Below are 15,254 nucleotides of genomic sequence, written 5' to 3'. Positions count from 1 at the left end.
GCCAATCCGGAATTTTAAAGATGGTTCTTACCTTTATAGACACAAAAGCCAAGGTAAAATAGGCAAAGAACCCTGGCTCCATATACCCCTGAACTTTGAAGTGCTTGAAATCAGATCCAGGTCCAATTTTTGCCATTTGGATAGGTTTGTTTTTAACATCGCTATAACTGTAGGTTTTCTTATTTGTTATTAACCTCAATGGGAAAAGCACTTCTGAAAAATCAGGCCATTTATTTAGTTGTCTACATACAGACTGAGGAGCCTAACTGTAGGCATTCTTAAAAATCTTGCTCCTTTTCCCTAAATAATGCATCAGGTGAAACAAAGCATCAATGTTGTATCTGTTGAAAGTATGTAAAGAAAATGAGCCAGTAGCCACTGGTTTAGGAAGTCACAATAATCTCTGTAGGACATAATCTGATAGTTGGTGGGACAAGAGCCTCACCAGCAAAATTTCTCCAATACACGATTTAATCCAGCAAGCTAATGTGACTGCCATCCAAGTTTTTAAAAAGCATGAGTCAAGCACCCCAAAAGTCATGAAACTGACTTGAAAATAACTTTTTGTGCTTTTAGGAGTCACATTTTCAAGCCTTCCTTTACAACCATAAGGGTTAGAAGATTTTTTTTTTTTAATTAATGAAAAGTAAACTGAGATTCTCACAATCACATGAGTGAAAGGCTCTTCACAGGAGTGAAAGATCAGTTTTACAAAAACAATTTGAATGGGAAGTGGAAGGGAAGAGTTTGAGAGTCAAGGGGTAGATTTTTGGTTATTTTTTATATAGAAGCTGAAACCCCAGGAGCAGATGAGATCTCATGATCTTAAAGCAGTTAGCCAAGGAAAAATCTCCCTTTGAACTGTGCATACTTCTCAGCTTCATCAAGGCACTGACATCACTCTGAAACAGGTTTCAGAGTAACAGCCGTGTTAGTCTGTATTTGCAAAAAGAAAAGGAGTACTTGTGCCACCTTAGAGACTAACCAATTTATTTGAGCATGAGCTTTCGTGAGCTACAGCTCACTTCATCGGATGCATACCGTGGAAACTGCAGCAGACTTTATATACACACAGAGAATATGAAACAATACCTCCTCCCACCCCACTGTCCTGCTGGTAATAGCTTATCTAAAGTGATCATCAGGTTGGGCCATTTCCAGCACAAATCCAGGTTTTCTCACCCTCCACCCCCCCCCCACACACAAATTCACTCTCCTGCTGGTGATAGCCCATCCAAAGTGACAACTCTTTACACAATGTGCATGATAATCAAGTTGGGCCATTTCCTGCACAAATCCAGGTTCTCTCACCCCCTCCCAAAAACCACACACACACTCACTATCCTGCTGATAACAGCTCATCCAAACTGACCACTCTCCAAGTTTAAATCCAAGTTAAACCAGAACATCTGGGGGGAGGGGGGGAGGAGGAAAAAACAAGGGGAAATAGGCTACCTTGCATAATGACTTAGCCACTCCCAGTCTCTATTTAAGCCTAAATTAATAGTATCCAATTTGCAAATGAATTCCAATTCAGCAGTTTCTCGCTGGAGTCTGGATTTGAAGTTTTTTTGTTTTAAGATAGCGACCTTCATGTCTGTGATTGCGTGACCAGAGAGACTGAAGTGTTCTCTGACTGGTTTATGAATGTTATAATTCTTGACATCTGATTTGTGTCCATTTATTCTTTTACGTAGAGACTGTCCAGTTTGACCAATGTACATGGCAGAGGGGCATTGCTGGCACATGATGGCATATATCACATTGGTGGATGTGCAGGTGAACGAGCCTCTGATAGTGTGGCTGATGTTATTAGGCCCTGTGATGGTGTCCCCTGAATAGATATGTAGGCACAATTGGCAACGGGCTTTGTTGCAAGGATAAGTTCCTGGGTTAGTGGTTCTGTTGTGTGGTATGTGGTTGTTAGTGAGTATTTGCTTCAGGTTGCGGGGCTGTCTGTAGGCAAGGACTGGCCTGTCTCCCAAGATTTGTGAGAGTGTTGGGTCATCCTTTAGGATAGGTTGTAGATCCTTAATAATGCGTTGGAGGGGTTTTAGTTGGGGGCTGAAGGTGACAGCTAGTGGCGTTCTGTTATTTTCTTTGTTAGGCCTGTCCTGTAGTAGGTAACTTCTGGGAACTCTTCTGGCTCTATCAATCTGTTTCTTTACTTCCGCAGGTGGGTATTGTAGTTGTAAGAAAGCTTGACAGAGATCTTGTAGGTGTTTGTCTCTGTCTGAGGGGTTGGAGCAAATGCGGTTGTATCGCAGAGCTTGGCTGTAGACGATGGATCGTGTGGTGTGGTCAGGGTGAAAGCTGGAGGCATGCAGGTAGGAATAGCGGTCAGTAGGTTTCCGGTATAGGGTGGTGTTTATGTGACCATTGTTTATTAGCACTGTAGTGTCCAGGAAGTGGATCTCTTGTGTGGACTGGACCAGGCTGAGGTTGGTGGTGGGATGGAAATTGTTGAAATCATGGTGGAATTCCTCAAGGGCTTCTTTTCCATGGGTCCAGATGATGAAGATGTCATCAATATAGCGCAAGTAGAGTAGGGGCTTTAGGGGACGAGAGCTGAGGAAGTGTTGTTCTAAATCAGCCATAAAAATGTTGGCATACTGTGGGGCCATGCGGGTACCCATAGCAGTGCCGCTGATCTGAAGGTATACATTGTCCCCAAATGTGAAATAGTTATGGGTAAGGACAAAGTCACAAAGTTCAGCCACCAGGTTAGCCGTGACATTATCGGGGATAGTGTTCCTGACGGCTTGTAGTCCATCTTTGTGTGGAATGTTGGTGTAGAGGGCTTCTACATCCATAGTGGCCAGGATGGTGTTATCAGGAAGATCACCGATGGATTGAAGTTTCCTCAGGAAGTCAGTGGTGTCTCGAAGGTAGCTGGGAGTGCTGGTAGCGTAGGGCCTGAGGAGGGAGTCTACATAGCCAGACAATCCTGCTGTCAGGGTGCTAATGCCTGAGATGATGGGGTGCCCAGGATTTCCAGGTTTATGGATCTTGGGTAGTAGATAGAATATCCCAGGTCGGGGTTCCAGGGGTGTGTCTGTGCGGATTTGATCTTGTACTTTTTCAGGAAGTTTCTTGAGCAAATGCTGTAGTTGCTTTTGGTAACTCTCAGTGGGATCATAGGGTAATGGCTTGTAGAAACTCGTGTTGGAGTTACACAGACTTGAACCTCCAGATGAGGCACAAACAAAATGGGTCCTTCTCCTTCTGTTGCCACTGCCACCCTTTGGCTTAAGGAAAAGCAAACTGACCAATGAACCAGGCAACCATGAGTTTTAGATTCACTTCTCCTAACTGGTGTTAGTGCTGCACATTCCACAGTCATTAACATTGAGTAAGGTCTCATATCTGTAACATTAGGAGGTAAGAGGATACAGAGTCACTGCTGGCAGGAAGCTGTAGAACTATTCTCTCTAATATGGCAGCCCAAATCTCAGCTGTATTGCCTCTCAAAGAATCTGCCAAAGCTAGGTGCTTAGGTATGTTATCTGCAAAATGGGGCCATTCCTGTATATGTAACCACTGTTTTAGCATGTTATGTGGCAGGTCCAGAGAGGATAACAGCCTTCTGACTCTAATAAGTAATGTAATTACTTTTTTAGCTCAAGCAGTAGAGGTATGCTACCGCACTGAACTGTCCTAGGTTTTAACTCTGCTGATAATCCAAAGCAGTTGGTGAGGGCAGGGGGGCTGCTAAACTTGCACACAATATATTTTTTTCATTTTTAAACTAGGAAATCACAGAAGAATATTAAAAGATCGTTGAGGTTACCAACAAAGCACTCTAAAGTTAGGAAGTGTCAAAATTAAAGTTGCATTTGTAACTTTAATCCTCTCCCATTGTACGTATGCATTTGAGAGTCTTTAATTATATGACAGTACACCTGAGAAAAATAGGGCCAATGACCCATAGTGTGCCAAAGGCTCACTCTATGGTACAGCTGTGCCACTGTAAGGTCTCCTGTGTGGCTGCTTTATGTCGGCAGGAGAGAGCTCTCCTGCTGGCATAATTAAATCACCTCCAATGAGCAGTGGTATCTATGTCGGCGGGAGAGCATCTGCCACTGCAATAGTGCTGTCTACACCAGCACTTTTGTCAATGAAACTTATGTCAGTCAGGGGTGTGTTTTTTTTCCACCCCCCTCACTGACAAATGTTTTACCAACAAAAATGCTAGTGTAGACATAACCGAATTGATCTACCCACAACAGCCAAAAATCCCTCCTTGCCTCAAAGCAGCACTGATAACTCAGACTATGGCTATGTCTAGATTACAGAGGCTGTTCGCATAGCCCCTTAGCCTAGATGCAGCATACACCGACAGAAGTAGCATTTTGGCCGATATAGGAACACCACTTCCCCTGAATGTTAGCTATGCTGACAGAAGCCCTCTTCTGTTGGCATAGCTGTGTCTTACACTGGTGGTTTTGTCAGCATAGCTATGTCACTAGGGGGTATGGTTTTTTTGTATCCCTGATCAATATAGCCATGCTGGTGTAAATTTTTAATGTAGACTAGGCCTACTTCATCTGCAAAGCTAAAAAGCACCAACGGGGAGACAATGCTGTAACCAAAAGAGAACAAAGGAACAATACAGTTGCAGAAATGCCATCAAAACTGGATAAAAAATTTGCCGAGGCAATAGAGAGCTAGACAGGAAACTTCTTTTCTGAACAAAGTCAGAAGGAATTGAAACAAAAACACTGCAGAAGGTATTAGGGAAGGAAGGAGGAGGATCCTGGGAACTACAGGCCAGTCAGCCTCACCTCAGTCCCCGGAAAGATCATGGAGCAGGTCCTCAAGGAATCAATCCTGAAGCACTTACATGAGAGGAAAGTGATCAGGAACAGTCAGCATGGATTCACGAAGGAAGGTCATGCCTGACTAATCTAATCGCCTTCTATGATGAGATTACTGGTTCTGTGGATGAAGGGAAAGCAGTGGATGTATTGTTTCTTGACTTTAGCAAAGCTTTTGACACGGTCTCCCACAGTATTCTTGTCAGCAAGTTAAAGAAGTATGGGCTGGATGAATGCACTATAAGGTGGGTATAAAGTTGGCTAGATTGTCGGGCTCAACGGGTAGTGATCAATGGCTCCATGTCTAGCTGGCAACCGGTATCAAGTGGAGTGCCCCAAGGGTCGATCCTGGAGCTTGTTTTGTTCAATATCTTCATAAATGATCTGGGGGAGGTTTAGGTTGGATATTAGGAAAAACTTTTTCACTAGGAGGGTGGTGAAACACTGGAATGCATTACCTAGGGAGGTGGTAGAATCTCCTTCCTTAGAAGTTTTTAAGGTCAGGCTTGACAAAGCCCTGGCTGGGATGATTTAATTGGGGTTTGGTCCTGCTTTGAGCAGGGGGTTGGACTAGATGACCTCCTGAGGTCCCTTCCAACCCTGATATTCTATGGTTCTATGATTAAGGCATAGGCAGTTGGCCTTCAAATGGGGCTGAACTACCAGTGCCTCAAAGAGAAAAAAATCTTTTGAAAGCTAGAGGAATCACAGCTTGTGCATGCTAGGGAGAGCAGGAATCTAGTCAACGTTTTGTTTTTAGAGAAACATTTTAATGTAGGAAAGGGTTAACAGCTTTGGGAAAAGATAAGATTAGTAATAGAGTAAATACATATTAAATAACTATAAAAATTGAAAAGAAAAATTAAGGGCTGGACTGGGATAGAATATAAATTAGGTTTCAGAGTAGCAGCCATGTTAGTCTGTATTCGCAAAAAGAAAAGGAGTAGCTCAAATAAATTGGTTAGTCTCTAAGGTGCCACTAGTACTCCTTTTCTTTTTGCGAATATAAATTAGGATATTTTATAAAGAAAAATACAGTAAGTGAAGGCTTCTGCACAAGGGTTGAGAAAGCAATAACCTGGGCAAAGTGGAGAATGGTTTTGTTTTGGGTCTGGTGTTTTTTTTTATTTTAAATGTATCATCTCACCTATTGTCTTTGTTAGACTGAAAAGCTCTTCTGGGAAAGTACCATTTATGCATATAATGCTCATACCATGCTGCTATTATTATTGTCATAAACATCAGAAGACAAAAAGTCATGCACAGCTTTTTGGCTTGTCCCACTGCTTATGCTTTCCAGAAATTATTTTAAAATGCTGTTTACACCAGTGGTTCTCAAACATGGGTCCAGGCCCCCCTGGAGGGCCATGAGCAGGTTTCAGGGGGCCACCAGGCAGGGCCAGTGTTAGACTTGCTGGGACCCAGGGCAGAAAGCTGAAGCCCCATTGTGTGGGGCTGAACCCCAGGGCTCCCAGCCCTGCCACCTGGGGCTGAAGCATGAGCAACTTAACTTTGTGGGGACTCCTGCAGTGTAGGGCCCCAGGCAACTGCTCTCCTTGCTACACCAATGCTGGCTCTGGCTTTTATATGCAGAAAAAACAGTTGTGGCACAGGCAGGCCATGGAGTTTTTGTAGCTCGTTGGGGGGCCTCGAAGAAAAAGGTTGAGAATCCCTGGTTTACACCCAAAATTTAAAAACGGGTATTTTTAGTCTTCCCTAGGAAAAGAATGGCAAAATAATTAATTCAAGTTACATAGTGATGAAAGCCATTTTAATTGATACAAAGTCAGAAGAAACAGCAGCTGTATTGTGGCTTGGGAACATCTCACACTTAAACCATGAAAAGTGCTTGACCTTAAAGACTAAACTCAGAGCCAAAACACAGTTTTTGTTTTGGAATTTTTCATTCCAAGTACACCCAAACTAATTGTTGTTCAAACAAATCTACAGATCAAAATAAGATTCAAACATTTACTGTAATACTCATTCACTAAAAATGTGAATATACATAGAATAGTGTCATCAGTATTTCTGTATATTATCATTTAGGTAAACATTTGGCAAGTCCAAATGAAACAAAATTGTTAATTTTTGTTTCCTCACAATGCAGGCAAATAGTAAACTGGGAATTTCAGAGAAGTAACGAGGAAGGAGAAATGTGGGCAAATGAGAACCCTTTATCTATCTTTTGTAGCCTGCAATAACTTTTCCTCACAGGCCTGAAGTTTCTTGCACTCTAGACAAACAGCAATTCAGATGAATTATAAAACTCTGATATTATTTGCTTATTTGAACAAAAACATTTAACATGTACCAAAAAAGCAAAGCAGGAGGAAAATGGTTACTAACATAAAGGGATGATATACTACAAAGACAACAAAAAGAAAGGGTAGTCTTATAACCAGACAAATAAACTAACTCAAAACTGGGAATAAACCTAGTCCTTATTCACACTTGTTGATTCATTAATTATAACTTATTCCAAATTATAGTCTCTTTATCTTGACTTTTCCTCCCCCACCCCCCATTTTCCAGTCTGGTGATTTTGTATATTATATACTTTTGATGAAATTCATCATATTGTTATAGAAAAATAAGTAATGCTAATTTATCCAATATTTTCTATAGTAATCTAATTACAAAACTGTGAGGGAAAAAAACTACAACAGACATGGTTAACTGTCATATCTTCACCAGCCAACACTAATCAAGCAGGGTGAGGTTCCAGTCCAGGCCTTCAACATAATGCACAGCAGCTGTGTTGATGGAAGTCTGTAGTGCTGTAGCCCTGCAGTGAACAAATAATTGAAGATACAGACTCGTTCTGTATTTAGTTAAGAAATTAATTAAAACTAATAAGGTCTGGAGAAAAGGAAGGCATTAGAGGCTCCTTGGCTCAACAGCACTGTATAATTCTGAGTGCATTTATGCTCTAAAATGATCCTCTTTTAATACAATCAACTTAAAAGTAGCTGTTTACAAGAAGCTTTATCTGATACCAGGAAGGATACTGCTTTATTTCCCATCCACCCCACTGTGCCTTCATAGTCCTATTGATCGTTTACTTTGAAACAGACCTCTTAAACATCTGAAGGATTGTCTTTTGCTTATTCTTGGTCAACAGAGATTGGATATCCTTTGAGGCACAGCTGTTGACACAGTTCAACACTTTTCCTCCTCTGACACTGGGCGATTTCATCTGGAGCTTGGTGGGAGGCTGCCAGTTCTCATTGTGGGAGCTTCTTCGCAGTTTCCGATGACTCATTTCAGTCTGGCTCTTGGGAGATGTCGACTCACTTGCAGTCTTATGACTACCTCTCCCAGTTGGAGATTCCTCCAAAGATGGAGATGCTTTAGGACGCAGAAGGTACTCATCTGGAGAGCCTTTCTTTCGGTTTAATGTCTTTTGCTCCCTGTTTATCTCTCTCTGAAGTTGTAGAGCCAGGAGCCTGTCTTGCTCCTCTTGCTTACGCCTCTCATAAAGCTGCTTCTCCAAATCTATATGCATTTGCACATTAAGATCATTTACCTTCTCCTCTTGGTCTTCAAAAGTTTCTGGAAAAATTTTCCTCCTTTTATCAATCAAGCATAAATCAACTGCTGCTTCAGTTGGAGATTCTTGAGATTTTCTTTTTGGAGTTTCCTTACTGTTCTGTAACACATTTTGTTTCTTTCCTTCAACTGAGCAGTTTGCAGCCACTTCCATGAGATTATGGGATGCATCCCTGTTCTCTAATTTGCCAGACGTCACAGAATCAACCACTTCCTGAAGAGAAGAGCTAATTTCTACACATTTTTCAAAGTCTATGTTTTCTGTACATGTAGAGTTATCATTTTCAAAGGCACTTCTGGCTACCTCTCCACTGGAAGAAGGAAGTCCAGTATCAGGCCTTTCCTGTTTTGACACATTGCGAAGTGCATTTGTAATTTTATCTACCTGATAGTTTGCTCCTGACAGACCTTCCCACTCAATGGGATGAGACCCCACTACCGGAGAGGTATTTAAATAAGTCAGACATGATTCTAAAAATGAATCCTTAACATTTCTGTCTTGAACAGTGGAGAAAGTTTGTGGAGACAATGTTGGCATTTCCTCTCTATCCTTTTCTTGCCACATTAAGATGTCCTCTTCAGTGTTGTTATTTTCCTACAGAAAAGATAAGGCAAAACTGAAAACAAACCGATCAAATACAGCTTGGTGAAAAGTTATTCTATAAACTTTACTTCTGTTCAGAAACGTTTATTGTGCTCTGATAAGCTTTTATATAAATAGAAAATTTGATAAAATAAAAAGCACGTTTCATTTCTGTTGGCTGCATTAGCTCTGAAAGCTAGAGGGTATTAAGTTGGATTCTTTTCTGGCCTGTGCACCAACAGAACTATTAACCAAGTCACCATTGTACAATTCTTGTTGGGGATGATGCACAAGTCAAAATGAATACAAGCTTGCCTTCCAGATGCTATGTTGAGTTTGCAGTTAGAATATTTTTTTTGGTCAGAAAAGTAGAGGTCTCAAACATAAGGCGAAATTACCCCTGTTTAGCAGACCTTAACAATGAATTTTCTGGCTCCAATACTTGATATCAGAGAATCAGAATATATATTTGGATCTTGCAATTTTTCACAGAGTAACAAAAATATATTTTGCCTAGTCAGTGATACAGATTGTCTGGATGAAATGCTTTCTAAGGCCATTTCTGAAATTCTGTTTAAATACAACCTTTACCTTTTTAAGATGACAGTGTGTTCATTTTTATGGCTATATATGTACTTCCAGTCTATATACCCTCAACAAAAAGAAAAGAACATGCAACTACTAAAAAATTGTGCCATATATAACTTCAATATGGAGACATAGATTACCATAGAAAAGGAGTTATTCCTGCCTTTCTCTGCTTTTTTAGAGAGCGACATTGATACCGAGGCACAAGGTGATTTTGGAGACAGATACCTTAAGGGGGGGGAAAAAAGCACATAGTAAGACAAAACTTTAAGCATCACATTAAAGTCTGAGAGTCCTCCACATTTCTCTGAATCTTCAGATCAGTGTAGGTGAGTGTCCCACTATTATCTTTCACATTATCCTGTGCTGAAATACTGTAACATTCAGTAGCTTCTAGTTACCATAGATTACCAAAAAAAAAAAAAAAGGTATGCTAAAAAAGTAATGCAGATCACCACTAGAATCCAAAGATTACGCGATAGCTTATTTTACAAATGAAAAACCATTTACCTATAGTCGTTTTGAAGGTGATTTATTGCATCAACAAGAAACAAATGCTTGCCATTACACTTTCTAAGCCTCCTTGAAGCCATGAGAAATAATTCATATTTACTTTAAAAGGCAATAGTGATTACCCAGTGTGGCTACCAGCCACAGCTGGAGGACCATAAAGGGTCAAGTTCTCTGATCCTAACTGGAAGACTGGATGGCATACAAGTCCATAAGGACTGAAGAACACTTCTCTGAAAAGGTTTCTACTCCTTTTCTTCTCTGAAAAAGTGAACTTAAAAACGAAAGGTTTCAGAGTAGCAGCCGTGCTAGTCTGTATCTGCAGAAAGAAAAGGAGTACTTGTGGCACCTTAGAGACTAACCAATTTATTTGAGCATAAGCTTTCATGAGCTACAGTTCACTTCATCGGATGCATCCGATGAAGTGAGCTAGTGCCACAAGTACTCCTTTTCTTTTTAAAAAAGAAAAGAAGTTAACAGAAACTGATCTGCCAGGAACAGAACTAAAGGTGAGTAACCAAAGGGGCCACAGTGATCAAGTTTAAAGAATATATCAACATAGAATAAATTCAGCCTAAGTAGGCCAATGAGACTACAACAGGATATCAAGGCAGAACACAGTGATCTTAAAGTGAGGTTACAATCGAAAGAGTCAACTATGCAAAGGCGGCACTTGTTATTCAGTAGATCTACCTGTATATGTCAAATCTTATCTGTTTACTGATGTTTTCACTATTTGCACTGCAGCTACAGGAGAACAAGACTGATTCTATTCTTGGCCATACATCAACAGAATTACTAAACGAGCTCCAACTGCAGAATCTCTATTGCTATGTCATCTCAGAGTAAGAACACAACTTGACTTTCAGATTCCAGGTTGAATTTGCTCTACTGACAATTAGAAAATCCATCTTTTTATCTGTTACCTGAGCAAGTTTGATAAGGAAGTAGTTGAGAGAATCAACACAGACTGCCAATGTGCTCTTTTACAGGGGTACATTTTCAAGTTTAGCCACACTTATTTCTTTCCAAACTAAAAACCATATTTCTCCTTTCACATGCTGTGTATGTTGTGGAAATGTACCAACAAATCTTGGACAGAAAGCTTGATTACTTACTTTTGGATGTCTCCAGAGTTGCTTGATTTGTTCTTTGTCTTGCATGAACTAATTGGAGATGGGCCAGACGTGTGACTGTTTGCAAGTAAAGGAGTGCTGAACATGTGTTCACTGGTGGACTTGTTCTTTAATGACAGGAAACATATAGAAATTAGACAAAATTGAAAATAATTGTGCTTCTGTACACAGGATTAGTTATTTGCACGAATTTTTTGGTGCAAACAAGAAGTATAGATAGGGAACTGCATTCAGCATGCATTAAATTTACCTGGAGGCAGTGATATCAGGAGAAGAGGAGTTTTTCCATTAGTGATAAATCCATTGTTTTTCATTAGTATACTGGACCCTTGCTAGAACATGGGATTTGGGATCCATGCGCAGTACCGCGTTAACGTGGGGGGACAGCGTTATAGCAGGGACTGCGTTAAAATGAACTGCAATTAAAGTAATTTGGGGATCTATGGCCGCGACCATGTTATATGTGAATTCGCACTATATAGACGTGCGTTCTAGTGAGGGTCCAGTGAATTACCACAAAATGGCAGGTTATATCAAAATGCAACTGAAGCATGTACATCCCACATCTATAAATATTTCAATGGTTAGGATTCTTCTAAGTTACTCTTTCTCAAACAATGCCATTGCGTTTTCCACTCCTAAACACAGGCTACAGACATTAACCTCCTCCAAAAAAGCATTTTTTAAATGACGGGAGAAGAGAGGAGCTCCTGGTATCCAAGAAGGTGGTTACTATGGATGAGATTTTAAATCAACTACTGGTAAGCACTTCAAAAAGTGGAAATTTTTATTTTCTCCTCTCTTTTGTTGGATTTTAAACTTATTTAAGCACTGAATATTTAATGTTGGGTTCCAATATAAAATTTGAAGAATTTTTTTGAAATTCTTCATAAGGATTTTTGCATATGCTCTGGAAGATATAAAGATCACTCACTTTGAGATACACACTGCTCTAATGCCCCCAAGAGCCAAACTCACCAGATTGATACTCAGCTCCCATGCCAGCTCTTCATCTTGTTTAAGCTGTTCATCCATCTCTCTTTGCCTTTCTTCTGCCAGCCTGTGCTCTTCTTCTTCCTCTGCTAATAGCCTTTGAATGTACTCCTCACTTGCTTTGCTCTCCTCTTGTTCATGTGCCCGCCTCTCTGCCTTCACCTGTAAGAGAAGTTTCTAAAAGATCTCAAATTAAATTTCAAGTGAACCTGCAGACAACACATTAATTACACTAGAACCTCTCTATCTTGCACTTCATTAATATGAACAAAACATTCACAAAAAGGCACTCTTCATGTTCTCAGCAAACATTTAATAGCAGAGTGCTGTGAAATTTAGAATCATAGAATATCAGGGTTGGAAGGGACCCCAGAAGGTCATCTAGTCCAACCCCCTGCTCGAAGCAGGACCAATTCCCAGTTAAATCATCCCAGTCAGGGCTTTGTCTTCACTATTAACTTCACTATTAAGACTTCACTAATTTTAGCATATATACAGGATGCAATCTAGGATACTATTAAGTATTAAAGAATCAAGTACACTAATGAGCTACTTTTTAATTCTTAGAAAACTGCATTTTCAAACTTGCTAATTTGCAGGATTCAGTGATTTGCAAAGGGTCTCCCAGTCAGTGTGAAAAGGTTACTTACCTGCAGCTAGAATTCTCCAACTACGTGTATCTACAGAGAACCTTGAGAAAAAGTAGAGGAGGCCTGGGATTATTTTAAATTAAAGCTGCAGAAGCTATCGGAAGCCTGCATCCCAAGAAAGGGGAAAAAATTCATAGGCAGGAGTTGTAGACCAAGCTGGATGAGCAAGCATCTTAGAGAGGTAATTAAGAAAAAGCAGAAAGCATATAGGGAGTGGAAGAAGGGAGGGATCAGTAAGGAAAGCTACCTTATTGAGGTCAGAATATGTAGGGATAAAGTGAGACAGGCTAAAAGTCAAGTAGAGTTGGACCTTGCAAAGGGAATTAAAACCAATAGTAAAAGGTTCTATAGTCATATAAATAGGAAGAAAACAAAGAAAGAAGAAGTGGGACCGCTAAAAACTGAGGATGGAGTGGAGGTCAAGGATAATCTAGGCATGGCCCAATATCTAAACAAATACTTTGCCTCAGTCTTTAATAAGACTAAAGAGGATCTTAGGAATAATGGTAGCATGATAAATGGGAATGAGGATATGGAGGTAGACATCACCATAACTGAGGTAGAAGCGAAACTCAAACAGCTTAATGGGACTAAATCAGGGGGCCCAGATAATCTTCATCCAAGAATATTAAAAGAATTGGCACAAGAAATTGCAAGCCCATTAGCAAGAATTTTTAATGAATCTGTAAACTCAGGGGTTGTACCGTATGATTGGAGAATTGCTAACATAGTTCCTATTTTTAAGAAAGGGAAAAAAAGTGATCCAAGTAATTATAGGCCTGTTAGTTTGACATCTGTAGTATGCAAGGTCTTGGAAAAAATTTTGAAGGAGAAGGTAGTTAAGGACACTGAAGTCAATGGTAAATGGGACAAAATACAACATGGTTTTACAAAAGGTAGATCGTGCCAAACCAACCTGATCTCCTTCTTTGAGAGAGTAACAGATTTTTTAGATAAAGAATCATAGAATCATAGAATATCAGGGTTGGAAGGGACCCCAGAAGGTCATCTAGTCCAACCCCCTGCTCGAAGCAGGACCAATTCCCAGTTAAATCATCCCAGCCAGGGCTTTGTCAAGCCTGACCTTAAAAACCTCTAAGGAAGGAGATTCTACCACCTCCCTAGGTAACGCATTCCAGTGTTTCACCACCCTCTTAGTGAAAAAGTTTTTCCTAATATCCAATCTAAACCTCCCCCACTGCAACTTGAGACCATTACTCCTCGTTCTGTCATCTGCTACCATTGAGAACAGTCTAGAGCCATCCTCTTTGGAACCCCCTTTCAGGTAGTTGAAAGCAGCTATCAAATCCCCCCTCATTCTTCTCTTCTGCAGGCTAAACAATCCCAGCTCCCTCAGCCTCTCCTCATAACTCATGTGTTCCAGTCCCCTAATCATTTTTGTTGCCCTTCGCTGGACTCTCTCTAATTTATCCACATCCTTCTTGAAGTGTGGGGCCCAAAACTGGACACAGTACTCCAGATGAGGCCTCACCAATGTCGAAACGCAGTGGATCTAATTTACTTAGATTTTAGTAAGGCGTTTGATACTGTGCCACATGGGGAATTATTAGTTAAATTGGATAAGATGGGCATCAATAGGAAAATTGAAAGGTGGATAGGGAATTGGTTAAAGGGGAGACTACAACGGGTCCTACTGAAAGGTGAACTGTCAAGTTGGAGGGAGGTTACCAGTGGAGTTCCTCAAGGATCAGTTTTGGGACCAATCTTATTTAATCTTTTTATTACTGACCTGGGCACAAAAAGTGGGAGGGTGCTAATAAAGTTTGCAGATGATACAAAGCTGGGAGGTATTGCTAATTTAGAGAAGGACAGGGATACCCTACAGGAGGATCTGGATGACCTTGTAAACTGGAGTAATAGGAATAGGATGAAATTTAATAGTGAGAAGTGTAAGGTCATGCATTTAGGGATTAATAACAAGAATTTTAGTTATAAGCTAGGGACGCATCAACTAGAAGTAACGGAGGAGGAAAAGGACCTTGGAGTATTGGTTGATCATAGGATGACTATGAGCTGCCAATGTGATATGGCTGTGAAAAAAGCTAATGTCGTCTTGGGATGCATCAGGAGAGGTATTTCCAGTAGGGATAAGGAGGTTTTAGTACCGTTATATAAGGCACTGGTGAGACCTCACCTGGAATACTGTGTGCAGTTCTGGTCTCCCATGTTTAAGAAGGATGAATTCAAACTGGAACAGGTACAGAGAAGGGCTACTAGGATGATCCGAGGAATGGAAAACTTGTCTTATGAAAGGAGACTCAGGGAGCTTGGCTTGTTTAGCCTAACTAAAAGAAGGTTGAGGGGAGATATGATTGCTCTCTATAAATATATCAGAGGGATAAATACCAGAGAGGGAGAGGAATTATTTAAACTCAGTACCAATGTGGACACAAGAACAAATGGA

At 40.5% G+C, this 15,254-nt stretch overlaps 1 protein-coding gene across 9 annotated transcripts in view; it reads right to left on the bottom strand.

Annotated features, from left to right (window-relative positions):
- Nucleotides 1–3,089: 3,089 nt before the first annotated feature.
- RNF168 (ring finger protein 168) overlaps nucleotides 3,090–15,254 on the bottom strand; it is a 36,148-nt gene continuing 23,983 nt past the window's right edge. For 5 of the 9 annotated variants that reach the window (XM_073360400.2, XM_073360401.2, XM_073360398.2 and 2 more), the window contains 5 exons: nucleotides 12,165–12,341; nucleotides 11,169–11,293; nucleotides 9,681–9,768; nucleotides 7,895–8,964; nucleotides 6,572–7,605 (listed from right to left, as the gene is read on the bottom strand). In XM_073360400.2, coding sequence (XP_073216501.1) covers nucleotides 7,521–7,605; nucleotides 7,895–8,964; nucleotides 9,681–9,768; nucleotides 11,169–11,293; nucleotides 12,165–12,341 — 1,545 coding nt within the window. In that variant the 3' untranslated portion in view covers nucleotides 6,572–7,520. Of the gene's footprint in view, nucleotides 6,534–6,571; nucleotides 8,965–9,680; nucleotides 9,769–11,168; nucleotides 11,294–12,164; nucleotides 12,342–15,254 lie in introns of those variants that run through there. The other 4 variants (XR_013636235.1, XR_013636236.1, XM_073360403.2 and 1 more) reach the window with 4 other exon arrangements.

Source organism: Lepidochelys kempii, chromosome 9, assembly GCF_965140285.1.
Source record: "Lepidochelys kempii isolate rLepKem1 chromosome 9, rLepKem1.hap1, whole genome shotgun sequence".
Classification (NCBI taxonomy): domain Eukaryota; kingdom Metazoa; phylum Chordata; order Testudines; family Cheloniidae; genus Lepidochelys; species Lepidochelys kempii.
This window is presented reverse-complemented; position numbering and strand designations above follow the sequence as displayed.